The sequence below is a fragment of the Gymnoscopelus braueri genome, assembly GCF_963280865.1.
Source record: "Gymnoscopelus braueri genome assembly, chromosome: 16".
NCBI lineage: Eukaryota > Metazoa > Chordata > Actinopteri > Myctophiformes > Myctophidae > Gymnoscopelus > Gymnoscopelus braueri.
The window spans coordinates 17189795-17217062 of record NC_137616.1 but is presented as its reverse complement, the minus strand read 5'-3'; the positions used below and the strand labels follow the sequence as shown (position 1 = coordinate 17217062).

Below are 27268 nucleotides of genomic sequence, written 5' to 3'. Positions count from 1 at the left end.
ATTACTTTGTATAACACAAGGTTACATCCAAAGATAAATGTATACCACTGTGCATGCTGAAAGGCTTCAGGCCTGTTATTTTCTTTATAATATCTTTGATGTTTCCTTTATAGCTGAAACAGGCACATTGGAGAAAATATCGTGTTTCTCCTTCGGGCTTTGATTAGGTTCTCTCTTGGTTCTGAAATGATTGACACAGCGGAGGCACTTCACCACATCTGATATATTGTTTTTACTCACAGAAGGGCGTGTTTCTGATTTCAGCCATAATAGGATTGCACAGCATTTGCATTGTATCACTCAGATTTTTTACAGTGTTTGCAATCCATCGTTCACACAATTGTTGGATGGGCTTAGCACTATCTACGAGGCCTCTAAAAGTGAACAGAAACTGCTCTCACCTTCTTTGCATTTAACCCTGCATGCGTCTCCCTGCAGGTTTTGTTGCAGAACAGCAGTGTGAGGGAGGTGATCGGCTTGGTGCTGGCCCTGGGGAATCACATGAACGGAGGCAACAGGACCAGGGGACAGGCCGATGGCTTTGGCCTTGAGATCCTGGCCAAACTCAAGGATGTCAAGAGCAGAGTAAGGGCCTGTCATGTTAGCTTTGTAGGAGTTGTCAAAGAATTGTTTTTCATTGTGGAGCGATAGTTCAGCATATGTTAATGCAAAAAAAAATTAAAGTTGTTGAACAATTTTGCTAGCATTGCAAAGCTCCAACAATGATAGGGTGTGCCAGGCCAAAGATGAAAAATAGCTTGTATAAATAAAGGGTGTGGTGGCTCTAATGTAGCCTATAGAAGCAGGCTTGTGACTAGAAAGTTACAAGGTTTAATCCTCGATGAGCACAGATCACTAAAAGCTACTGGCTAGGAGCCCTTTAATGCTAAGGAGGTGGCAGGATGATCGCCACTGAACAAACTCATTGGAGCAATTGCAGAATCAAGAACCTTTAAGCCATTAATGTACTAAATAATGTGCTAAATGTGCTGTATGAAAAAAAAAGTAATGCATTTGTTTGGATGTATACATACTGTGCATGGCTTTACGCTATTGCTTCTCTGTCAATTTACTTACAGCAACTATCATTTGTCCTTTTGTTTTCCCTTTCCTATCTTACAGCTATTTTATTTACATTTTTGTGTTAATATTTAACATTAATGAACAATTTTATGTGTATGTGTATGGATATAAGCTGGATTTATACTTTTACGCACACTGTAAATAGCAGCTCTGTTATGAGCTTGTAGATCTGCTATTTCCGATGCATGACACTGCGCAATACAAAGTATATCAAGCCCTTAACAGTCAATATTTCATTTAACCCCCCCCCCCCCACACTACACATTAGTTCAACAATGTTACTTGATTTGACAGTCTTATAAAATATATAAACATATTTTTGATACATTTAACAAAGGTACAATACATTTATATATACATATATATTTTGTCTTTTGTTTTTCATGGACCACCTGTAATTATGTCACAAAATAATGGAGAGTCCTAGGGTTCCCAAGGAAAGATCCAATGCAAAAACGATAGAGGAGGGAGACCACTGTATAATGTTTTTCCACCTGTAATTATGCCATAGACCATGCAGTGTGTGTATAAATGATGCTCTCTTATTTTCCAGGACAATCGTATCAGTCTGGTGGACTATGTGGTGTCGTACTATTTACGCAACGTGGACGAGGTAACGATAATGGATGGTTGTCTGTTATAGACGTCTGTGGTTGTCATGCTTTGCTTTGTTTCTTTTTTTACATTATTCAACTCTTTTTTAAATAAAGTATTTATAATACTAATAATAACGTAATCATAATTTGTTGAGAGGTCCTGGTCAAATGGTATCTAAGAAATGAGCAGGTATCGATGCCAGTATATGTTTTAGAGAATTTACCAAACATCGGGTCATGACCCATTTTGTCATGAAAAAATGGCAAATGTGTTTTGCCTTTAATACAAAAAAATATAATCCAAAAACTTTACAGTAAAGTAAACAAAATAGAGAAAATATCAGATCTAAAAGATAGATCACAACGTGCCACGTCACAGCACGTTGTGCGCTTGTAGATATTGAATGTCTTATTGTAAGTTCGGGTCCCAGGAAGACACCAAATGTCTCTTTTGGGTCTTGAGCTGAAAAAGTTTGGGAACCCCTGGATTAGGATATTCAATTACTCTGTGTAGGACTATGTAGGTGACACCTGTGCACCTATTGTCTACTCTAAATAGTCCCAAATGCAAGGTGTGTGACCTTTTACCCCAAGGTACGTTTACCAATCATATTATATGTACAGTACAGCTGTACACACACACAAAATAAAGGATCTTCAGGATTTATTCAATAAGCCAAAGCTCCATGATGAGACAAACTTTCTTCACTTTGGGCTACTAGCTATTAACTTACACCATTAATGCACCATTATCCCCCATTCCCCCATAATAGACCAGATCAGAATGTTTGAAGGTTTGTAAACAAACAGGTATTTCCGGGTAGAATGTCTATACGGTTTCACATTTTAAAATAAATTGTCTAGAGACCATTATCTACACTGTATGTCTAGTTTGTCAGCCTGTTGGATATTTAGAACAAAATAATACATTTCTAATCGTCAATATAACAATATCATAAGTGTCCTGTGCTTCCAGATATAAGTTTAATGAATAATACTGCTCCAATGTGACGCTGCCAGCGCCAGCGTTATCTACCCGGAAAGTTTCTTGTTGTGGCGATGTAATGATGATTCGGTCTATAGGCCCTGTCGAAAACAGCCGATCTCACCGATGTCACAACGCGTCGCGCCGCTTTGTGAGCTTATCATAGATTGGCTATTTTCATCAAATGTTCACCCCAGGTTAATTTTTTCAAAGTTTGATGTTTAGTTGAGGTGTCTGTGCTTGGATGTCACCAGAGTGCAGGAACAGAGGAGTGCAAGTTCCCACTTCCTGAACCTCACGATGTCTCCCTGGCGGCACATGTCAAATTTGATGACCTCAACAGAGACCTGAGACAGCTTGGACGAGATCTGACAGGTACTGTGTCATGAACCAAGTAATAATACAGCACTTTATTGTTTGGTCTTTTTATCTTCTCGTATGTGGAGGAATGAATACCAACAGCCCCCAGTTCAGTATTAGTCGCCCCCCAAACATTCCCAGAGACACAGCTCGACATAATATCCACTTTGAACAGTCAGACAGCATGCTTTAACATCCATGTGACTTGTTGACCGGAATAGACTCGCCTTGTGGTCATTTTGTTGTGTGTATTTGTTTGAAAACCTCAGCCAGCCCATGTAACTCTATCACTGTGATTTTGTGTTACTCTTGAGAGTTCCCACAGACCAAACCTCGGCCCAGTCTGGCATCGTTTTTCTTCAGACCCCCACTCCTCCACACACACACACACACACACACACACACACACACACACACACACACACACACACACACACACACACACACACACACACACACACACACACACACACACACACACACACACACACACACACACACAGTTTCCCATCACTGGCCCCATCCATTGAGTAACTGTTTATACTTAGGTTCAGGGCCCGCGTCTTTTGACCAAACTCAAGCTCGGCTAAAGCCCAGAACAAAAGATTTCCTCTCCCCTCTCTTATCCCTCTTAGTTGCTCTCATCTCCCTCTTTAAGTGTGCCCATATGACGCCATTCAACATGCCAGCCAGTTTATCCAGTCAACGGTCATGTTGAGGACATTATGCGTTGCTCTCTCCTTCTGCCTCTACTTGTGTATGTGTGTATGTGTGCGCAAGTTTTGACAGCAGGCTGCCAGCCACACACACACACACACATGCATGTGTTTCATAGCATACATGCACATGTGCCTCTTTGTATGTGTGTGTATAGCTAGTAGCTACTGATACTGGCCTGCGTGGCGCCTTTTAAGATCCAGCTTCTAATCCTGCTCATCATATCTCTCTTCATTGTGCATCCTGTAAGTTTGCCTTTGTATCCCCTGTCGCCCTCGTCTTATGTAATCTCTAAGGAGGCTCTCTTATCTCTGTTTGGGCCGATGCGGAGATGCACAGATTGGCAGCACCCTCTGTGGTGTCATCTGGGCTCCAGTGTGGCCCCTAGATGTTTGCCTCAGATTACTTTCTCTTCCTCTCAACACAGCCTTGTCTTATCGGTCCGTCTACCCAAACCAACCGTGCGATCCAGATCGCCCAGCGCAGGTTGCTTTTGTCTCGCCCTGTTTGGGCCCTCAGCTCACTGATGTGGCTGTTTGAATATTCCTCTTATTTGGACGCTTACTTGGTGGACTGCTTATATTAGAGTCAGTACATTTGATATGAGCTGAGGTTTGACGGTCAACTTTATAGTTGTCTAGCATCTTGACTGGGCTTGACCACTGGTTCCCAAGCCGACAATGAGAAAGGCAGTGCTCCCTTCCTGGCTCCCAAGCTGTGGAACAACCCCCGTCCCCCTGCAGTAAGAACTGCAGACTCACTCCCAATTTTCCACCGTAGTCAGAATCAGAATCAGAATCAGAATCAGAATCAGTTTTATTGTCACATCACAGGTTTACAAGGTAAAAAAGTGGGTGAAATTCTTTTTTGTACATCGTTCCCATCGCAACGTTAGTTTCCATAGAAAGAAGAGGGGGGGAGAAGAAGAGGGTGGGGGGCAGGTGGGAGGGAGATCAAAACAAGAGAGCAACAGAAGGCCAGACAAGTTATCTACATATTTACAAATTACCTGAGATAATAAAAAAAACTAAAAAACTAAACTAAGGTGCCTGAGCATAGCAGCAATGTATTGTATACTGTGCATGTTATACTTATACTGTGCATGATAGACAATGTACGTTAAGGTGCTTAGAGGAAAAGGAGCACAATAAAAAAGACCCAAAAAAAGTCAGTGCGTTATAGAAGGGATTAAGGTGCAAAAGGTCAGTGCGTGTCCACCTAGAGTGGACTGACCCTAGTATAATCCGCAAGTAGCTCCATAGAGGGAGTGCAACAAAAAGTCATTTGTACCTGGTGTAGTCCACAGGTACTGAAAACTCACCTCTTCAGACTCCACCACACCCCCTAGTACTCCTCTCTACTTCAATCCCCTCTTCAGAATCAGTGGGTGAAATTCGTTTTTGTGCAAGTTCTATCGTTTTGTTATTTCCATAGAAAAGAGAATGGGAAGAAGAAGAAAGGGGGGGGCGGGGCAAGGGGGAAGAGAGGGGGAAGAGAGATCAATCAAAGAAACAAACAAATTATCTACATATTTACACATAGTACCTGAGGTTAGGTAAGATATAAAGGTGCGTGAGCATAGCAGCAGATGTACTGTACATGATGTACTATGGACGTTTGTTAAGGTGTGAGAAAAACACACTAGGAAAAAAAAAAGGTCAGTGCGTTGTACATGGGATTAAGGTGCAAAATGTCAGCGTGTGTCGAACCGCATAATCCACGTAAAGTAAACTGACACTGGTATAATCCGCGAGTAGGTCCATGAGGAAGAGCATGGACCTACATGCGGATTATACCAGTGCAGTGTCACCAGTGTCTTGTCACCTTTTAGATAGACACTACCGGTAGTCTACATGCAGACATGTTAGTTACATGTTCACATGTTTTTGTTATTAAGATTAGTTTTTCTTGACCACAAATGTTAAGAATTGCATTTAGACAGATAGCCCTGATGTTTACCTAGTATCCTAGTTTCTTTGAGGCACTACATTGTTCTCTCTGCACTCTACTCTTTACCCTGTTGTTTGTTGTTGACTATAGGGTCCATGCATACTGCTCACTCTGATTTCACATTTGCCAAGACTGGACTGGACTGACAGTAGTGTTTACTGGAATTTGCCAGATATTTCCAATGACTATTCACGTCTGATTGCCCATGTTGGAGAAGGTGACCAATCAAAGAATAGAATACCCTCTCCAAAAATGTAGTCAGCTGCTATAAATATATAGTGTGTTATGCAACACCATGAAGCCAAGAAGCTGCTGTGACACTGAATTCTCTCTTGCTTTTCAGTCTGAAATAAGCAAACTCTTGTAAGACACAAAAGACAGAGGGGGGGGGGGGGGAAAGGAAAGACTCGCCACATAATGCAGATAGATACCTACCTCCAACGTTTACACAAATCCCCAATGAAAACAGTATTCTTTTGTAATCTTATCTGGGAGATGTTGACTGAGCGTGTGGGTGGGGGGGGTTGGGGGGGGTTGGGGGGGGACTCGGCTCCCACCGCAGCCACTATTATGACTGGCTCAGGAGACTGGCTCCTGTGATCCACTGATTGGACGGACAGAGAGGCGGGGGGGGGGTCTGAGCGCAGCGGCATGGAGCCACAGCCAGGGAGAGGAGGTGGGTTAGAGAGGGCTTGGCTGCCGCCATCTCTAAGGTGAATCTGAATAAAATGATATCTGAAGGGTAAACCACATTGATAACCTCCAACTCTGGCACAGGTGGAGTTGAGCCAATCCGGCCTCTCCCTGACTCTCTGTCTTTCTCTGTCTCTTCCCTGACTCTCCATTTTACTTTCGCTCCATCTCAGCTCAGGGTTAAATCAATTATGAGTGCACTTTGCTTCCAAAGCAGCAACTTGTGAAAAACAAAGCATGTTTCTTTTTTTCTAATAAGATGTTCCAACATTGCAGGCAGTGAAATGCTCCGCAGTAGTGTGACAACAATGATCTCCCTGGGAAGATCCCAGGATTTGAACCCAGGTCTCTCGCACGGGAGACATTTTTCCCACTGACCTAAGATGGAACGTCCGCTTGGGCAGGGGAGATTGTGCGCTTTGAGCTTCAGGCAATACCACTTGTCACTAAATGGGACATTACCTCATTTTATCAGACCATTCATTGGGCGTAAGATACTGACCTACCCGGAGGCAGAGCAGTCCCCACAACATGATTTACGATTCTATGGAGGCGATCATGAGGCATCCTTACTAGATCTCCAAACCATCTCAAATGTAACCTGTCAGGTTTTCTCTAAACCTCCTGAATAATGCATGATGTACTTCTCTATTTCATATATCTTTATTTGAAGTCAGACTTCAATACCATGATGTTTTTCATATAGTTCATTAAATCCCTATTGTAAAAAAAAAACGTATTAAGCCAAAGCACATAATTACAGGTTTCACGTTTTTAGTAGATTTTTGATCATCTATTTTCACTATTTCTCATAAAATTAATTATGGCCTAAGTGGTTAAACTGTATCTGACTATATTGCTCTCTACCTTCCTTCTCTACCTTGTGATTTCCCAGTGTGTGAGAAAGGCGTGCGGGATGTATGCTCTAACTCCCTGGAGGAGCACCTGCAGCCATTTAAGGACAAAATGGAAGCTTTCATCCTCAGTGGTCAGTATACTTTACTTTTTTTTTGCTTTACTTTTCAAATGGTTACACATAAGGACACAGCATATGTTAAATACAAGAATGCTTGAAAGGTTTCAGTACGATCAGAGCCCCATTGACTTCCATTATAACATTTAAGTTAAATAGTATAAAACACATGTGGAGGCGCTTCTGTGGACTGCCTTGCACAAGAAATTTGGCATTGAGATTAGCTCCGGACACACACAGACAGACAGACAGACAGACAGACAGACCGTCTTAGGCTCTGAGGAGCCAAATAGTAAAAACGAGTCTGTTTTGAGCTGCTTCTAAGCCACCTAGCCCACTATATAAATGTGTGTACCATCTGCCTGACTGAAAATACATTCATTTCCAGGGCACCACTCTTTGCTTTTCCATTTCTCTCTCCAAAAATCCTACTCCTTCCATAATTAGTCTGTTGTCTCTAGCATTCAGATTAAAGCTAGCGTACATCCTGTTACCATGGCATCTCTGGGTCTGTCCGTATTTGATGGAGTAAGTTTGATATCTCCATCTGTGAGGGAGATAAATGTTGGCGGGTGGATGCACAGCCAAGGCTAGACACACAGATAGGGATCAGGTAGATTTGGCAGTGACTGAAAGACTCCTGTCTGTTTGCTCCACTTAAAAAAATATGCATCTTAACATTTCATGGTGTATCTGACTCACCACTTGAACTCTTTTCTGGGGGGAATATTTGCAGAAAATAGCAGCACGTTGTGAGCTTATAGATTTTGTAGTTTCAGCAAAGATATTTAGTGTAGGCCATTAGAATATGGTCAACTAAGTATAGGTCCCATAAGAATAATCAGCTAAGTATAGGGTTTACATGGTTAAAACAAGTGAAAATAATGTATTTCTATTGGAGTCATTTAACTTTTTTCAAATGTAGATTGTTTCTTTAGATACATGTGTATCCACATCTGAAAGTAAGGTAGGGCTGTCCACTGATTTATTGAAAGTGCCACTTAATGTAAGACAATTTGGACAACAAAATGGAGTTGCATTTCAAGGAAGATTAAAAGAATAGTTAAGATGGACCTCTTCCTGTGAATGAAATTGAAACCCACAGCATTATAGACAGACAGAGACAGCAACTAGTGTGTGTCTGTTATTTTGTGATAAAGGCAAACCAGTTTGAAAGTAGTATCAAGAATGGCCCCATTGTTCAATAATTGACCATGAAATTGCTGTTTTGAAGAGGCCAAATGGTTGTCTGGCTCCATTTGACAGAGTCATCATAATACAACGTTCTTAGTGAGTGGCTATCAGTATGGATATCAATAGATTCCATATAGTTCATGTAGAAGAAATGGGGATTATGACAATTTCAATGTAATCTATCTCATCCTTGACTGAGTTTACCCGTTATTGAGTCATCTTGTCTTTTTCTTTGCAGCACGGAAGGAACACTCTGAAACCTCCTATCTGTTGGTGACGGCACAAAAAGGGTAAGGAAAGAGGAGAATAAAACCATATTGTCCTTTGTATGCCTCCTCATGTCTCAAGACACAGATTTTTAACAAAGAACGTCTGACAAAACAATGGGATGTCACCCTCTACCAAAGTCAGTTGGACATTGCAGAAAACACATTTTGTGTCAATGTGCACTGAAGAAAGGAGGGATTCTTTGCTTTCTAATGATGCATTGCCAACATCGTTTATTGTCCCCCACATTTTCACAGAGATACGTAGCTCAAATTACGTATCCATTATTCACCAATACTGTCTTCTTGAGAAACACCCGTGTAACATCCAAACCAGCGATGTTCGTGTTTAACATGCTGTTTCGCTCTCAAGAAAATCTCTCAATTATCTTTGTTAGAAGCTTACAAACCTGCCCGCAAGTATTTCCAATAAGTCTCGTCTTCGTGGGGCAGACTGAATAGAAAACCCCAAACAAACAAAGCATAATGTGAGTGTGTCATCTAGCATTCTGAATGTGGGATTGATACTGACAAAATTATAAAAGCCAAGTTTGATTCAACAATATCCTCAAACAACCAACAACCCAAATGTAGACATAAACTCACGGCCCCCTCACGCATTAAAATGTCCTTCAGTTCTAATGCGTGAGGGGGCCATGATTTTTCCATAACTTTTTTCATTTATTTGTTTTATATTTCTTTAATGTCTATTTTATTTGAAAGTGAAATATCCCTTTAATTGTGCCTGGTGTCATGCAACAACAATGGCAGATCTACAAGCTCACAACACGTTGTGGTGCGGCGCATTGTGAGCTTGTTGTCGTTCTATTGTCGTTGTGCAACACCGGCTCACAACTAAGTGTAAATACAGCTTTGAGATCAGTAAAGTTAAACACTAATTACAAAAATATATAGTTTAAATACATATATTAAAGAAATAATGTTGTGGGGAGGTGGGGTGATACTTGAGGATTCAAAAATATGCTAGTGGTCCAGAGCTTTAAAAAGGTTGAGAACCACTGGATTCAGAGAGACTGGCTCAACAGAAATACACCAATATCCCTATTTTGATTTTCTATTTAATCATTTTCCTCTTGTTCTTTTGGTGCAGCTTTCAGGATCTGGTGCAGTACTTCGGTCTGGAGCCCAAAGCAGGAGAGAAAGAGGTGGCCACTGGTCATTTCTTCATGTTCTGGTATGAGTTCTGTGCCGACTTTAAGACCAGGTGGAAGAGGGAAAACCAAATAATCTACAAAGAAAGGTAACTCAAGGCTCTGTGTGTGCATGTGTATGTGTGCGCGCGTGCGCACCAGGTCCACTGTTTATACCACAGTTTTTGTCTGTAAAACATATCACAGACATGGGGCTTTATAGATGAATGAATTGAATAGATACAGGTAGAATTCAAAGTGAACTGACCCCATACAGTGAATAAAGTGGTCTAGGGCTGCAACTATCAATTATCTTCTTAGCAATTATTCTATTGATAACTTTTTCAATTAATTGAATAATCGAGAGGCGTGTTTATTTCGATTTTTTAAATATATATAGCCTACTAATCATTGTAGAACAATGGTGTCATGCAAAATAGTGAAAATAAGCAATCTACAAGCTCACAACGCAGCACATCGTGAACTTGTAAATAGCCTATTTTTGAAAGATTACTTCAGTTAACTGTTGTACCCCTAAATCTGCCAAGGAGTTTTCCTTTTGAATCAGTTACTGTTGCTCTGGTTTTACTGTATATATTTCTTTTAAATCTATTAAATAATCTCTATCATCATTGCCATTTTTCTACAGGCTGATAGAGGCAGAGCTCTCAGTAAAGAGAATCACAGAGGACAGGAAGATAGAGACCAGAAAGATCAATGCAGACAGCCTGGTAAGAACATCTCAAACTCCACACTGCAAAATCTTGGGTGGTAAAGCTGCAATTTGTAAGAGACCAAACTTCTTCTGCTCAGCTAAGAGGCTATTCCTCTTAGCTGAACCTTACTTGTATACCTTGTTTTTATTTTAGGCCTATATGTTGTACATTGTTACTACAGTCTGTTGGGAGTTTGCCACACCAACATGTCAATGCGCAGTTTGAGCATGTGATAAATAATAAAACCTCTTGAATCTTGAAACTCTGACAGTGTAAAAACAAATTTTTATATTTTGATTTTGCAGTGCACTTGAACAGCCTCAGTTCACGTTTTCATACATTACTATGCCCTTCTGTACAAAAGTGCTACTCAATAAATCATGAGTACTCACAAAATCAAGAAGCACTGTTACTCTGTGTTATCTATCATAAAATACAATTATTGTACGGCTTAAATGTATTCAGTGGATATTGATATTGAATATTATTGTCCCCACTGATGTTTTTGTCATCAATCTAATCATGCACCTGTACTTCACTCCTAACAGAAACAGAGACTACGGCAGAAACAGGCTAGTGTGTCAGCTAATCGAGACAGAAGATTGAATACAGAGAGAAGAGCTCAAGTGACAGACGTTTTCTCTACGGATGATGATCAGGATGCGATCAAGTCACTGTCACACTCAACTGAATATGGACCATGATGCCTTGTTAACACCAGGGGAATCCTGGACTGTTGGGCCGCAGCACCTACAAAGCCCTAGTGTGTTCATTATTTTAAGCCTTCTTTGGAACAATGTTGTTCATTAGCACTTTCCTGACAGTCAACTCTGTATCATGTACTTTAACGCAAAGAAAACATTTTTATTTTAAATATCTAAAACTATTTTGTATGGGTCTATGTGTAATTGTGTATAGATTAATATGTATATTGGCGCTTTATTCTAAAATGTTAAACTTCTGTTCTTTTAAATATTTTTCAATAGTTAAGTCACTTGTCAAGACTTAAAAGGAATACAATTGAATAGGTAAAAAAAGCGTTTATTCATAAGATATTTTACACTTTATATTAAACAAATAAGAGAATGTCATAAAATGAAGTGACAGACAGTGCAGGTTGCTATACAACAATAAAAACACCTTATATCCCACACAGTGGAAACTGTACAACCCTCCAGTCATTTGAAAGTGTTTCCTCATACAAATTCATATCAGTTTTGTACTACTTGCATTGACACTTATTTCCACGGTCAGTTGTATACCTAGCTTGAGGATAATAACGCACAACTTTATGCACAAATAACGCAATGTACAAACTGCTCACCATGACCCTAGTCCGTAACAGGATAGGTGGGCACCAAGGAAGAGTGGGCACCTTGTGTTAAATTGGCCAAAATGTTAAAAATGTTATATTTGTAAAGTTAAGTAAAGTATACATGATTAGAACATGCTTAAACATTCAACAATTAAGGTCTAATATTTCTACAACACCTGCATATCCAGTCATTTTGGGGAATAAACAAGTTGAAGCATAAAATTAAGCATATGCATGTTCACATCATGTATACTTTACATTGCTTAAGAAAATTGTTCAAAATATTTTATTTTGTAACATTTTGGACAACATAGCCAATTTTATATTGAGGTGCCCAGATGTCCATAGTGCCCATCTATCCTGTATCCCCCTAGTCATAAACTGATCAGGCTAGTATCCAAGTCCAAGTATCCTTCTAGGTAGCCTACTTTTTCGATAACTGCTCGCATTGTCTCTTAATTATTTTCTCTCTTTATGATATAAATGTTATTATTGCGTGTTTCCGGTGTCCTAAGGACGATATACATCTAACCAGTGGTTCCCAAACTTTTTAGCTCGAGACCAAAAAGAGAAATTAGATGCTTTGCCCGCTACCTGAACTAGTGAAAATAGCAGATCTACAAGCTCAAAATGCAACTCAAAGCTTGTAGATCGGGTATTTTCACTACTTCTTAAACATTCGTTTTCTAATTTATGGAATTTCTTTTTTATTTTATTGATAAACCATTTAATTTGTTTTTAATTCATGAAAAATGCTGCATTTTCGGGGGGAGTATTTTTTGTTTGTTAAATGTTTAGAAATGTAGCCTACTCGTGACCCATGAAAATTGCTCCGCAAAACAGTGATCTAATCCATATCTATCGTGGTGCAGCGACACTGCTTTACGCGCTGGACGCGTTTCTTCCTGGTGCTGGGCGTCTGTCCGGGGCAGATGAGGGTGTAGGTGACCGTGGTGAAGGTCTTGGGTTTACAGGTGGAACAGGACTGGAAGGCGCTGTCCTCCTGGTAGATGTGCCTCGGGATGTAGAAGGAGTTGCACTGGCCGTAGCAGAAGCGGTTGATGATGGTGCGGCTCAAGCAGCCCTCCTCGTAGATGGTCTGCTTGAGCGGCTGCGTCTTGCACCAGTCCAGCTTCAGGTAGCGTCGCTCCGTGACGTGCAGCGCCTCCTGGCTGGACTCGAGCACCTCCTCGGCGGTGGTGATGGAGCCCATTGATCCGCCGCGGGACATTAATCCTGTGATCGGCGTGTGTTGTTGCTGCGGTGACCTCCTCTCGGATTGGTTCGGGTTGTATTTGTATGGATGTGGGAACGCGCCCTGAAACGTCCCGATGGCGTTACTTTCCAACGCGCAGAGAAGCAGTCCCAGAACTACTGCTGCTGCGGTGAACGTCGGCAATATCTTCATGCTTTAAGTTGAAGGGGGGGAAAATAGACAAGTCCAAGTTCAACAGATTGATTGGCAGCATATTTACGCAGTTTTTACGCATTTTACGCATCATCATTTAAAGGAGTAGTTCACCCAAAAAAATGACTTATTTTCTATCAATTAGCCTGCACAACCCATGATTTGAAGCCTTGAATTCAGAGAAGTTTTGGTTTTTGTTGCATTCCTGCGCCAATTATTTGATAACCATCAAATTATTGGCTTAGGAATGCGACAAAAAAAATCGTCATGAATTTAAGGCTTCATGGGGTGTGTAATTGGTCGAAAATATTCCATTTATTGTAGCCTAACTCTTTCGGCTAAATTAACTCACCTTTTTTTGTATCCCAACTCCCCTCGAGAATCTGATCCAGGGAGGTAAGTCCCAGAATTAGGTTTGTGGAAAGTTTAGAGAAGTTGCAGTGTTCCACCTTCCTTTCTAGACTAGTGGCTTTATGAATGTCATAGTGAGAGCTTTTCTAAAGCCTTGTTTCAACTTCTGAACACGCCCCCTCAAACCCTCATCCTCAATTTGTCTGATTGTTAGAAAGAAAGAAAAAACACCACTCATTGTCAATGCAAGTAAATCATTTATTTGACTGCACAGAAAAATAATTTGCACACCAGAACCCATTTGGCAGGCTGAAAATAAAGCAGCTTTTTTAGAACACTAAGCATTATTAGTGAATTACATGATAGAGCACATTCAAATGCCATGCCACAGTGAAATAGTTAAATAAGCTGCTAATGTTCACATACAGTAAGCATTAAGCAACCCACTTGTAACAAAAAGCAATGGCATTGCAGTTTATAAAGAGCTCCTAAAATATTTTATTTTCCTCAATATCTGCACTTCAGAGTATTTCAGTAACCTGTGAACATTAAAGATACAGGAACTTAGTTAAAACTATATATTATTCTATTACATAAAATGATTTGTCTCAAGCAGTGTACAGCTGATAATACAGTTTAAGATTGGCCCTAATATTAAAGCTGCAATCTACTTATTTTAATGAATAAACATTATTGTAACCAATCTGTATAGTAGAATATTACTACAGTAGGATCTAGTGGTGGGTGGGACTTAACAAGTAGTAGTATCTCCACCGGCCAATTGCCTCTTGTTCTCTCACACAGGAGACCAGGGTTTGAATCCCGGGTAAGACATGACCACTTGAACCCCAGCATCCATATTCAGGGGGGAACATTGATTCACAGATTTACAAGCTCACAATGCGTTGTGAGCTTGTAGATCAGCTATTTTTGGTGAAGAGATTTGGTGCACATGGGAAAAGGTGTCCACGTGCAGTTGCAACTCGGGTCCATTTGACTAAGGGGTTTAAGTGGTTAAAAGTTCCGGATTGCAGCTGTAAAATGAACACCATATTGACTATACATAGAACCTAGGAGTGTAGGTCTTAGTGTGTAGATATCCTGGTGACAGAGGTAGGAGCTGCCTCTTCCTCCTCTTCAGAAAAGTGGGGAACTGACTTCTTGGCAACCACATTTTCAAGCCTCTGGCCCATGAGGTAAGGGTTGACACTCTGCATTCCGAGAGAGAAATACGTTATGTATTGGCACAGGAAATATTAACTATAGCTATTTACAGGCGAAAATAAAAATGTAAAATTCAAACAATTTCATAAATTTTTTTTCCGAAAATAGCTAAATCATTTTGTGGCTTTTGTATCCCAACTGGACACAAGAATAAATACTGACCATGTGTCAAGTCAAATGAGGTGAGAACATTTTATTGCAAAAAAGACCAAAGGATAATGTTCTCAGGCTCTCAGCTTGATCAAAATACGACTCCACTTCTAAAATGGTGGGTTTAAGAGGACATTAGTTCCTTCAGGGGGAAACCCTGATGGCGGTGATGTGGTTTCTGAGACACAGCACCACAAAAGGAAGAGGGGAAAATACAACCAGGAAACACTATACCCGTTTTCTTCTTTTTGGTCCCCCCTTCAATTTCTGGTACAAAAGCTCCTTGTTCTGAAAGGAAATGTGTTAAAAAACAACAGTTCAGAGTCACACACATTTATGAGCCTAATGTTGCACAGCAAATATCATTGTTCTTAGATTACAATCAACAATGCTTATAAATGCTTTCCCAGAGAATCAATACAGCCTTGAAAGGGGAAGGATTCTTGCAGCTGGATCTACTGTACCAACACACAGCTTGAATTGGAGGATGCACCTGTCCAAACAGCGCATTTGATTTCATTATTTAAAATTATAAAATGGCCAGTCACCTGCTTTGACAGTAATAATCAAAAAATCACATCCAGTGGGATTGTAAAGTCATTGTTACGGTAAATTATATAGCATTATTTACTTACATATACCAGTAAGAAAACAAATGTGAATTAAAAAGGCAAAATAATTTAGATAAGCTAAATAAAAGCCTGCCCTATTAAAATGCTGTATTTATTTATTAAAATGTAGTAGTTTACAAGATGAAATTGATTTTGCCAGCATCCTTTGAGTGCACAACAGTCATGAGTGTTCATTTATAAATGAACACATAGGACTTTACAGTGTGTTGCTGTGAGTAATAGGTCAAGTGCAAGTACACAGTCACTGGGAAACCAATTTATTTAATTTAAACATAAAGACACAGTGTGTAGATGACCGTGTGCAGTACATCCAATTTGGTTTTATTTTGTAGGCTGTCCAGTAGTGAACCCCCCCACTGCTGTTGTGTTGTACCTACCCACTTGGCCAGAGCTGGGTAGTCGTGCTCTGGGTCAAACAGATGCTGGTGTTTCTGGAAGTCTCTGCTGAACTGTGCTGTGTCGGGGGCATTCTCCAGACACCCATCTGCTGCTGTGTGAGAGACAATACACAGTCAGCTTAATGGAGTTTTAGGAATCAATGGGGAGGGGGGGGGCACCTAATTCACAAAGGGGTTTGATTGATTGATTGATTGATTGATTGACTGACATCTTTACTGACAAAAGAGCATATTTCCATTGTGGTACTGTTGACTCATGCTGAAGTCACCCTTAATACAAAATTAAAACATGCACCCTTGCAATAAGATCCTAATACATTTAGATTTGGAATAGTATTGTGAGTACCATTAACATTTACCTTTAATCACAGCATTTGTGTCGCTGTATCAATTGAAGAGGGTACACTGCGATAAACTATGAGCCACTTATTTCACTGGTTATTTGGTGTGTGCGGGTATATTCTAAAGCTTAGAATAAATGCATAGACAAACACTTTATAAACATCAGTTAAACCATTACAGTGGATTCTACCTGTCTTTCCGAGGGGGCATGGATTAGGAGGGTCTGGGTAGCCGTGGTCCTCACTGAAGTCTTTAGGGACATTGTCGCCTGTGAGCTCAGCCACTATGTTAGGAATGTTCCCATAGGGTCCCAGGTGCTGTAGTCCCTCGTGAGCACCACCTTGTGGGTGGAAAACAGATGGTCACTCACAAACCAGCTTTACCTGTGCTTGAAAAGCACAGATGACATTTTACAGATGACACATTACAGATGACATTTTACACATTATGCAGCAGGCACCAATGACCCTTAGACAGACAATTGTAGACAGTTTAGCATTTTCTACGCATTTCAAATGACTTATTTAAAAAAGTGAGCACCAGTGGTGTGAAGTAACTAAGTACATTTACTCAAGTAATGTACTTAAGTACAATTTTGAGGTATTTTTTACTTTCTGAAGTATTTCCAATTTTCATTTAACATATTGTACTTATACTCCACTACAATTATTAGTTACTTTGTAGATTTTGATTATTATTACAAAACATACATTAACCACTTCAGCCCTATACATTTTGGCCATTTGAAAAAACAAAAAGGCTGATCTAAGATCTGCTATTTTCAAAATATTTGTATACATTTGAAAACTTGTGAAATGGGACATTCTGCATAATGAGTACTTTCTGCTTTTGGTACTTTAAAGTACATTTTTATACCAATGCTTTTGTACTTTTACTCAAGTACATTTTGAATTCCGGACTTTTACTTATTAGTATTTCTACATTGCAGTATTGATACTTTTACTTAAGTAAAACATGTGAGTACTCCTTCCACCACGTGTCCTACCCTGTATGCTCTGAGGCCCGACTATGTTGGTGGCCTGGTGAGCAGGATACTCCACCCTGGGCCGGGCGATGCCCAGCTGCTCCATGACGCCGTGCAGGAGGCGCTGGATGTCGGCCTCAGACACCTGGTCAGCTGTGCGGGGGCTCCGACCCTCCGACCCCCTGGTGGCCAGCAACACACATAGCAGGACGCCCAGCAGCGCTGTGTGTAATAACCTCACAGCTGAACACATGTTGGAAGTCACCTGAAAACAAACAGCACCATTTAACAAACGGCATATAGCTCGTTATCATACGATTGATTGATTGATTGAATACTTTATTAACAGTTTAAGAGGTAGAGATTTATACAAAAGGATATAAAAAGGCTAACCCAATGGCTTATTTCCATTGGGGTCCTGTGTATTCAATTCATCGAGACATTTAAAGACAAACAATAATAATAATACAATAATAATACAAAAACATCATATTAAACGAGTAGTAATAAATAATACAAAATATGTAAAGTAAGCAGAAGAGAAGAGCGTTATTAGATAGCCTACATAGCGCATCATTTAATCTGCAATTTAAATAAAACAGGTAATTTACAGACTCAGTAAACGGTGCTATAATTAAAATATATATGGGTCCTTAATGTGGAATAAATGCAATGTAGGCTGCTATTGTGACAATAATAAGACAAGACATGCGCTGCGCAAAAAGCAGCGCAGAAAATCCGCAGAAATAATTGTTCATGTATGAATAACCAACCCTAATAATAATGGTGCGCACAGCCTACGTCAGAGGTAAATATAACAGGCCGCAGCTCACGATCATAATATCCTAGTATAGGCTACTACGACGGCTTTGTCAGAAACGCTAGTGCTGCTGATCCCGTAGCCTAATAGCATGCATTGCAAATTGCAAGTTCCCTTTCACAAACGAGTAGTAGGCCTATCATCTACCAACATAACGTTTTGTTTGCATTTTTCCTTACCGTGTCCAGGCGATAGAAAGACCTGCGTTCTGTGCGAGGATGATGCTCTTCCTTCTCCTCCTCCTCGCTTCACGGATCATCAGTGCAGTTGCTAGGACACCAGCGATGTCCTCCTCCCATTGGCTGCTGCGCGGTGCCAATCAAAAGCAGTCGTGGAAAAATACTCACATTTTGTACTTAAGTAAAAGTATCAATGCTGCAGTGTAGATATAGGCCTACAAGTAAAAGTCCGGAATTCAAAATTTACTTGAGTAGCCTAGTACAAAAGTATTGGTATCAAAATGTACTTAAAGGACCAAAGTAGAAAGTACTCATGCAGAATGTCCCATTTCACAAGTTTTCAAATATAAAAATATTTTGAAAATAGCACAAGCTCACAATGCATAGCATGATTGCAGTGAAGTAAAAGCACAACATTTGCCACTGAGATGTAATGGAGAAGTAAAAGAAGTAGAAGTAGTAGAAGTAGGCCTACTGAAGAAGTAAAAGTACTGAGTAAAAAGTAAAAAATACCTCAAAATTGTACTTAAGTACAGTACTTGAGTGAATGTACTTAGTTACTTTACACCACTGATCACAAGCCTATACTCCAGAGCCAGTGTCCGGAGCCATTTAGCCTACAAGTAGACCTACAGCAGCGGTTGTCAAATATTTTATGTCAAGGATCCCCAAATTGATATTAGGCCGCGGACCCCCATTGGAAAAAAAATATGTCCCCAGAACAGAAGACGTGTTAAAAATAAAATTAAAAAATCACTTAAAGGGGAAGACCACTCATTTTCAACATTGAACTATGTCTTTAATACACCTTAGAGCTGTTGTGTGGAAATAAGAAAAAAGTCCCTCCCCCCTTCTGTGTTGCCTAGAAAAGGATAATTGATTGAGGTCATGTGATCAGTCTCATATGCAGGGTGTACTTTTGGCTCCGCCCCCTCAGCCAAATAGTGAAAAACCCAGAGTCAAAATGAAGCCACATGAACAATTAAAGGGAGCCTCCGCACACTCAAAACTGTGCAAAATCAGATAGATAGCAAGCTTTAGGTCATAGACCTTCTTCAGGCTTAAGTTTTTCAAAAATAGCAAATCTACAAGTTTACAATTGTGAGCTTGTAGGTGGGCTATTTTTTTTTATAACAGAAATATAACATAGGGTTAAACTGATTGATTGTGATGGTATATTCACAAATTTTGCTGGGGACCCCTGGCCTGGAACCTTCCAAGGACCCCTGCTGGTCTACCCATCGAATCAGTCATCACATTCAACATTGCATCCTGGTACAACTTCATCACAGAAAAAAGAAAGAAGAAACTCACAAATCATCAAACTAATTGTTTGATGATTTGATGATGAGCAACTAGAATCACCCGCACCACTCAGACCCAACTCTCAGACCTTAACCATGCAGTTAAAAGAAAGACACATTCCTCACCACTCCTTTCAGTTAGTTAGGCTACGTCCCATAGGCCGCTGCTACAGAGTATCTCTCGCCAAAAACGGTTTAATTCCAACTGTAATATCCATTTTAAACAAGGAGATAAATGATTATGTACAGTTACAGTATGAATCACGGTTCCTGGCTATGCCCTTGTGTTTGTCCTCCTGTCTGTGCGTGGGCCTAGGCTTGGAACCACAGCTTTGGCACACCTGTCTCCAATTCCCTTGTCTCCCTCAGATTATTGCACCTGCCTGCCTTTCATCAGGGGCGGCCATAGCTGAGTGGTTAGTGAGCCCGCCTAGGGAACCAGCTGGCCCTGGTTGCCCCAGGTTCGATTCCAGGCTATCCCAGCATATGTGCCGATGATATGAAATTTGTCCCTGAGCAAGACTCTTAACCCCAATTGCTCACAGGTTCTCATTGGAAACAAGACCGCAAGGACTTTCATGAATGACCTGTTAAAAGGAATTATCCTTATCATATCATCAACCTCACAGTATTTAAGCCCAGTCTTCACTCCACTCATCGCCAAATTGCTGAACAGCCTCCAGCTTCTAGCCAACTACTCCCAGCGTATTCTCAGTGTTATCCTTCATGTTTTCAGTGCATCTTGTATGTTTTAGACTTTAATAACATGGAAAGCAGAAGCAGTGGACCACCTCATTTATGCCCAATATCATTTTAAACGTAATTCTTTAACAAGACAGTCACGGATACAATTATACCTCAGGATATTTGAGTAAATTATCAAAAAGTAATGCTTCAAGGCCCACTTCACAAAAGGTCCCGGTTATCTTGCACACTACATTTATTTCCCAACTAAAATGACTGAATGAAAGAAATTTCTTTGACATCTCAGTTTTATTCAAATACAGAAAATCAAAAGTTCCAACAGTCATAGATTCAGAGAAGTGTATACAGAATAATGTATTTGTCTAATAATCCTGTCTTGAAATATCCCGCTCAGGCTTTCAGAACCTGCACTACATCAACAAACAGTCTTGAGCCAATCTGGGAACCCAACCATTTAGTTAAAAGAAAAATATTGACGCATTTATCTTGAGAGATTATTCTTGAGCTAATAAAAGGAACATGTATGACTATGGCTGCTTTATATCATACTGAAAAGGAGTGTCCGTGAATGTGTTGATGACATTGGTACCTATACTATGTGTCATAGAATGAATGGTCTTTACACAAGTTATTTTCTTGCACTGAATAATCCCTAATAGTTGGAGCTGGGAAGGGGTACAACAAAAATTATTGCCATTAGATACAGTATGTGCTATTACATATTGGTGGCACCTCGACCCATGATTGACTTTTTAGTGTTTCTCTCAGGTCTCAAAAGGATTATATAACACTTTGGTCCAAACAGTGCCACCAAAATGCCAAAACTAGATGCTAAAATAGCAAATACCTCCACCACATCTGCATATCTGCCTGGAGAGCTAATATATGCTGGGATGAAGGCTATCCACACGGCACAGAAGATCAACATGCTGAAAGTGATTAACTTGGCTTCATTGAAGTTGTCTGGAAGATTCCTTGCCATGAACGCTAGGAGGAAGCTGAGGAGTGCCAATAAACCAATATAACCTAACAATATTGCAAATCCAACGGTTGATCCTACCACACACTCATAGACTATCTTGTCACTCTGGTATTGTGTGTTTTTATGAGGAGCTGGTGAGGCAGACACAAGCCAGCCTGTGCAGATTGCTGCCTGGATTAAAGTAAGAAACATAACTGTTCCTCTCTGCTGCATGGCACCAAAGTACCTCAGAATGTTTGCACCCCCAGGCTTGGAGGCCTTGAACACAGCCAACACCACCATAGTCTTAACCAGGATACACGAGACACACAGCACAAAGCTGATCCCAAATGCTGCATGCCTCAGCTGACAAGTCCAGAGCCTGGGATGGCCAATGAACAGAAGTGAGCACAAGAAACATAGTTTGAGCGACAGCAAAAGTTGGAAGCTGAGTTCTGAGTTGTTGGCGCGCACCATGGGTGTGCTTCGATGGTGGATGAAGATTCCTAGAACGATGGCACAGATAAGAGCGCCTAGCAGTGAGATGGTAGTCAAGGAGATACCCAGGGGCTCGTCGTAGGAAAGGAACTCCATGCGCTTAGGAACACAGTGGTCACGCTGTGGACTGGACCAGAAGTCCTCTGGACAAGTGTTGCACTCTGTAGAGTCTATAAAAGGAAGGCAATATTTAAGGGACAAACAAGTACTATCATCCTAAAGATAACTTACTGTAGTGTACATACAGTAGCTGCATAATTAAACCTACCAGTCTCATTGCTGGTCTCTCCCTCGGAGCAAGCAATGCAGTCAAAGCAGCAGGCAGGTTCACCTTTCCTAGCGGCCACACGTGTTCCAGGTGAACAGCTCTCACTGCACACGGACCGAGGTGGCTACAGAGGAAAATAACTATGATCAATTTGAAACTAACTTACATTCATATCATGTGCTCGAAATTAGCAATTTTAGAAAGCCAAAGTGACCTTTGTGGATTCAAGGCTCCAGAAGATTCTGTCTTCGTCCATTAGGAGCTCTTCACCTGCGGAGGCTGTCTTCTTGTACACGCCTACTTTGTGAACCTTTGTGCTTCCATCAGGGAGCCACGCCCAGTTCATGACATCATAGACTGGTAAAGCATCACCATACTCATCAAATAATACCTGATCACCAAATGATGTGGTGAAGTTGATCTTTTCCAGGTAATACACAAGCTGTAAATGGTAATGAGCAAGATTATTAAGCTCAAGAAACTAATAAACAGTATACAATATACACAATAGTGACATTGTACTAACTACACCCTTACAGTATTTACAACCAAGGTTCGATTTATAAAAAAAAGAAAAAGTGGGGGGTAATTTTCTTAAACATTTATACTTCTTTATATGACAAATAGTGAAAACAGCAGATATTCAAGGGCACAACGTATTGCGAAACAATAATATAAAAACAATTATAACGATTTGAAAGATCTTTTACATTTTGACAAATTTGCCCAAAATAGGGATGCCAGTGTTAGCGTAGTAAAGATACATTTATTTTTAATAAAATTAGGATATTATCAAACATGAATATCAGACAGCAGGAGAGGTTTATGTGCCCCAATGAACCTGGGAGCTGTGTTGCCTAGTGCTCTAGCCTGCTGCTGGTAGGGTCTCCCATGTGAAATTGGTCTCAGGGGAGGTGACAAAAAAAGACCCCATGATTCAACAAGGTAGAAGAGAGGATACCCGGCCCAGAGGAAGCCTGGGGCCCTGTTGTGGAGCAAGGCCCAGTAGTAGTGCTCGATAACGAGGGCATTCTGTAGTAAGTATCCTCCCAAAATGCAATGTAACTGAGTAACTGCTCCAAACATAATAAACATACTACCAGGCAATTAGTATTACTATACATCACTATTCATAATACCTTTCATCTTGCTGTGTCAATTGTTAATGCTTTGTAACCAATTTCATATTTACATATTTATTATTATTTTAAATTAGAACCCAACTGAAAAATTAACAGGTAAACTGAATTAATATCACACCTGCCATGGCTGTATTGTCTGCAAACTGCCACAGCTGTACCCAATGAAAGGCCCTCTTCCTGGCACACACTGATTCATGTCATGGAGGGCATGGGCAAGAGCATACACAGCTTTGTACACATTATATTCTAGCCTGAGGTCAGACATATCCAAAAAGCTTCTGATAGTTTCTGCTGTTCCTAGGTCCTCTTTTCCAGTACACAGCTGTCCACCAGCATCCACCCACTCCGACGGGAGGGGTGCAAATTTACACTGAAATGTGTACTCCCAAAACTGCCTCACCTGAAGAAACACAATGAAGATTTAAGCATAAATAAAATACCTTGTTAATATTTTAAAAAACAGACTGAAATTGCAGCTTAAATGATAAATTAAAAGACTCACTATGGTATTTTCATGGCTGTTGTCAGGGTCATTGTCAGGATGTATTTTTAACAAGAAGTCCTTGAAACCTGGTATCTCTCCACGACGGATGTCAATACCCAGGAAGCCTCTGAGGAATGGCATGTAGCGAGGAGTCTGGAATATGGTGTGTGACGTCCAGGCCACACCGGCTATCCACTGCAGACCTGTCACATTCTGCTTTACTACCTGATGATTGTGGTGAAATACAGACATGTGTGTGTGTGTGTGTGTGGTGTGTGTGTGTGTGTACACACACACACACACACACACACACACACACACACACACACACACACACACACACACACACACACACACACACACACACACACACACACACACACACACGTGGTATATCTAAGATGAAAGGAAATAAAGGTAGAAAACACAACCGCTGAGCATTTAAATTGATTAACATCAATGATAAAATGTCAATACAATTAAGAAAATTCTGGCTATTAAATTGCTATTTATTATATCAGAAGGTATGTCTTCACTTCAATATAACTAAATCAATTCAGTTTCTTTATAATTATCATCATCATAATCATAACGCCAACCTCCTCCATGAGACCAACCGCATGCCTCCCATATCCAAATACAACGACCACACCAGCTGTGGATTTCTTCAACATCGTGACAATCCTCTGAAGTTCCGCTGGTTCATTGTCCCAGGGCAGAACCTCAAAGTACGCCAGACATCCCAAACCAGACTGGGCCAGGTCAGACTGTAAGGTTCTGGCATTATCGTGGCCATAGTCATTATCAATACACAGCAGTCCTACCCAGCTCCACCCGAAATGCTTCATAATATGGAGGATAGCTCGCACCTGATTGGATAAAGAATTGTGTTTACACCTTGAGAACTCTGTGAAAGTAAGAATTGTGTGAAAGTGTTTAATAGTAGGGCTGGGCCATATGACTTCAACAATTATTTGTTTTTAAAATTGTGAAAATATCAGATATACAAGCTCACAATGTGTCACATCGCGATGTGTTCTGAGCTTGTAGATCGGTTATTTTCGCTATTTTGGTACACCACCTTTGCACAACAAAGCAAATATACGGTTAAGTGGTTAATCAGACTGTAATTTGTTGATAAACATAAGAAAACATACGTTTTTTTTTAAAAAACAACCTGCTTCACGATTATTCTATTAATCTACATGACAAGATTAGGTGGGTGATTGTTTCTAAATATCAGTTTTGATATATTTTCGATTAATTGCCCAGCCTTAGTGCTTAGGCTAGATTATTCACAAAATCAGTGAATCTCCTACACAGATCCCACTATTGATACCAACAGATCTTTTGTCTCTATAGAACTTCACCTGGTAGTAACCGCTTGGGATTGTTCTAAAGAAGGAAGGGAACTGATTCTGGTCACTCAGACAGGAGCAGACGGCATAGTAACTTACCTGAAAAAGACATATATATATAATATGCTAAATTCTTTGACAAATGTCTCTCTGCAAGAAGAGCATGTGAGCTGAGCATAGCAGAGGAAAACAAATAAGAGGCTGCATTGTATTTGGCTGCAAACACCAACACCAATCCTATTTCAGAAACCTATTGGAGCACAATGCATTATTTTGACACAAACAGGTAGCCTACCCTTTAATCAAAATGTAGACACTACTGTAGGCTCAGTAGACTATACCTCCCCTATGCACCCTTCAGCACCATAGACAGCGACATTGTCACAAAATGCATGCCACATTTTACAGTAACCCTTAATGAATTATTAGGAAAATACTTTATTATGCATTAATAATAATAATAATAATAATTTAGTCCCCACTCCTTTGGGGTATTTGTCACTGCATACTTGCACATATGGTGCCATGTGTCCTCTGCATTTAACCCATCCAGGAGGCTACGGGAGGCTCAGGGATTTGCGGATTGCAGACACACTTGAATGACAGAAATGTGTTCAGAATTGCACACATAAAGGATCTTACAAGACCAGGGACATGCGTTGTGCTGCACAACTTGTGCATATATGTTGTAATGTATTCTGTATTATAACATTGTTGTATCTATCAGTGATTAATACAATAGGTTTAAGGTTACAGTGTTACATACAGTACATTGGGAGCACAAAACAGGCCCAACTTATAGGATTCCTACTCTTGGGTACGGGCAAAGAAACATGTAACACAGAGGCAGTATATTCCTTATGAAAACCTGCTTCACGCTCCATTCAAAATATGCCTCACATGCTCTGCCTGCAACTAAACATGTTATTACATAATAAATAATAATACTAATAATACAAATTAAGAATAATATGTAAAATGTGTTATGTTGAAAGGGAGTTCAAGTAGGAAACTTACCAGGGGCACGCTGTACAAACCTAATATTCTAGCAATGGCAATAGTATTTGTTGATGTAACAGAGCCCACAATTCCGAGCGTTGGAGGGGAACCAACACAGTGCTCATCCAACTGAAACCGCTCCTCTGTCCCGCTAAGCACTGACAATGCTGCACGGTATGCAACTCCAAGTGTGAGACAGCTATCATAGAGACTATATCCCAGAGTCATGTTGGGTAGTAAGCTGGTATTTCTGTTGATCTCATTAATGGCAAAAGCCATCGTCAGGGCCCATCTGAAACCTGTAATGCTAAAACTAACACACCAAATTCCTTTGTAACCATGAATATTAAGCACCCTAGCATCTCTATTGTGGGGTTAACATTCAGCAAAGATAGCAATCTACAAGTTCGCAACGTGGCATGTTGTGAGCTAGATATTTGGGGTAGACTAGAGGGAAAAAAACAGGAGGCCTAGTACAGGAGGACTCTGGTTAAGTATAAGTCGTTAATCTTTATAGAAATACAACTAATCCTATGGCACTACCTACCAAAGAAGTTCCCTGTTCTCTTACTTGCTATTGTATTTGTGATACAAACTCACCCATAGCAAGACGGCTCATGTGGCTTGGAGGTGAATGACACACCAGGGAGTGTAGTGGAGTAGTAGTGGATCCTAAACAAGCCACCCAGAACAAAGTCACCAGCTTTGTAGATTCTGTCACGATTAAACTGTGCCTGTAACTCACAAGAGGAAGGTGAGGAAGACAAAGGAGAGAAGGAAGAGAACAATATCAGGTATGAAAGCAGGTGTATGTCTAGAGAAGCCCTCATGACTGTCCTCCTGCCTAACCCCTTCCCCAAATGCTTTGTCCAGTTGTTAAGTCTTATACACAGTGCTATGCCATCCCCTGTGCCAACGTATGCCATTACGTAATCTTACACACAACACCCATATGGGCAGAGGCAGAAGTAGGGGCAGGGCTTAACATAGCAATCCTTTCATATATGCAAATAATTGTGCATGTGTCCTATCTCACCAGAGATACAACTATTCACTATTCA

The 27268-nt window shown here is 40.4% G+C and overlaps 4 protein-coding genes across 5 annotated transcripts in view; 1 reads left to right on the top strand and 3 right to left on the bottom strand.

Moving 5' to 3' along the window:
* Positions 1-11587, top strand: part of fmn1 (formin 1) — a 34781-nt gene extending 23194 nt beyond the window's left edge. For both annotated transcript variants that reach the window (XM_080452487.1, XM_080452486.1), the window contains exons 10-17: positions 439-585; positions 1637-1696; positions 2919-3039; positions 7280-7372; positions 8790-8841; positions 9929-10078; positions 10618-10699; positions 11233-11587. In XM_080452487.1, the coding sequence (XP_080308613.1) occupies positions 439-585; positions 1637-1696; positions 2919-3039; positions 7280-7372; positions 8790-8841; positions 9929-10078; positions 10618-10699; positions 11233-11388 (861 nt within the window). In that variant the 3' untranslated portion in view covers positions 11389-11587. The remainder of the gene's footprint in view (positions 1-438; positions 586-1636; positions 1697-2918; positions 3040-7279; positions 7373-8789; positions 8842-9928; positions 10079-10617; positions 10700-11232) is intronic.
* A 117-nt stretch (positions 11588-11704) lies between these two features.
* Positions 11705-13873, bottom strand: grem1a (gremlin 1a, DAN family BMP antagonist). The gene is made up of 2 exons (XM_080452489.1): positions 13760-13873; positions 11705-13408 (listed from the first exon to the last, which is right to left on the bottom strand). The coding sequence occupies exon 2, from the start codon at positions 13405-13407 to the stop codon at positions 12847-12849; it is 561 nt and encodes a 186-aa protein (XP_080308615.1). The 5' UTR covers position 13408; positions 13760-13873; the 3' UTR covers positions 11705-12846.
* Positions 13874-14002: 129 nt separating this feature from the next.
* scg5 (secretogranin V) lies at positions 14003-18540 on the bottom strand. The gene is made up of 6 exons (XM_080453405.1): positions 18489-18540; positions 17511-17754; positions 16695-16844; positions 16142-16254; positions 15367-15420; positions 14003-14969 (listed from the first exon to the last, which is right to left on the bottom strand). The coding sequence occupies exons 2-6, from the start codon at positions 17740-17742 to the stop codon at positions 14844-14846; spliced, it is 675 nt and encodes a 224-aa protein (XP_080309531.1). The 5' UTR covers positions 17743-17754; positions 18489-18540; the 3' UTR covers positions 14003-14843.
* A 2672-nt stretch (positions 18541-21212) lies between these two features.
* On the bottom strand, positions 21213-26486 carry LOC308102839 (extracellular calcium-sensing receptor-like; the record flags this gene model as incomplete). Its single annotated transcript, XM_080452693.1, has 6 exons — positions 21213-22126; positions 22225-22348; positions 22439-22666; positions 23485-23709; positions 24450-24719; positions 26226-26486. 6 exons carry the CDS (start codon positions 26484-26486, stop codon positions 21213-21215), a joined length of 2022 nt encoding a protein of 673 aa, XP_080308819.1.
* Positions 26487-27268: the final 782 nt, after the last annotated feature.

What these genes read in the sequence shown, in the direction of transcription:
- scg5 (XM_080453405.1), bottom strand. Translation starts at nt 17,742, where the DNA reads ATGTGTTCAGCTGTGAGGTTATTACACACAGCGCTGCTGGGCGTCCTG. An exon ending in ACCCAGCTCTGGCCAAGTGG is followed by an intron (nt 15,421 to 16,141) that starts GTAGGTACAACA and finishes ATTTCCTTTCAG; the next exon opens with AACAAGGAGCTTTTGTACCA. An exon ending in GACCAAAAAGAAGAAAACGG is followed by an intron (nt 14,970 to 15,366) that starts GTATAGTGTTTC and finishes CTCGGAATGCAG; the next exon opens with AGTGTCAACCCTTACCTCAT.
- grem1a (XM_080452489.1), bottom strand. Translation starts at nt 13,407, where the DNA reads ATGAAGATATTGCCGACGTTCACCGCAGCAGCAGTAGTTCTGGGACTG.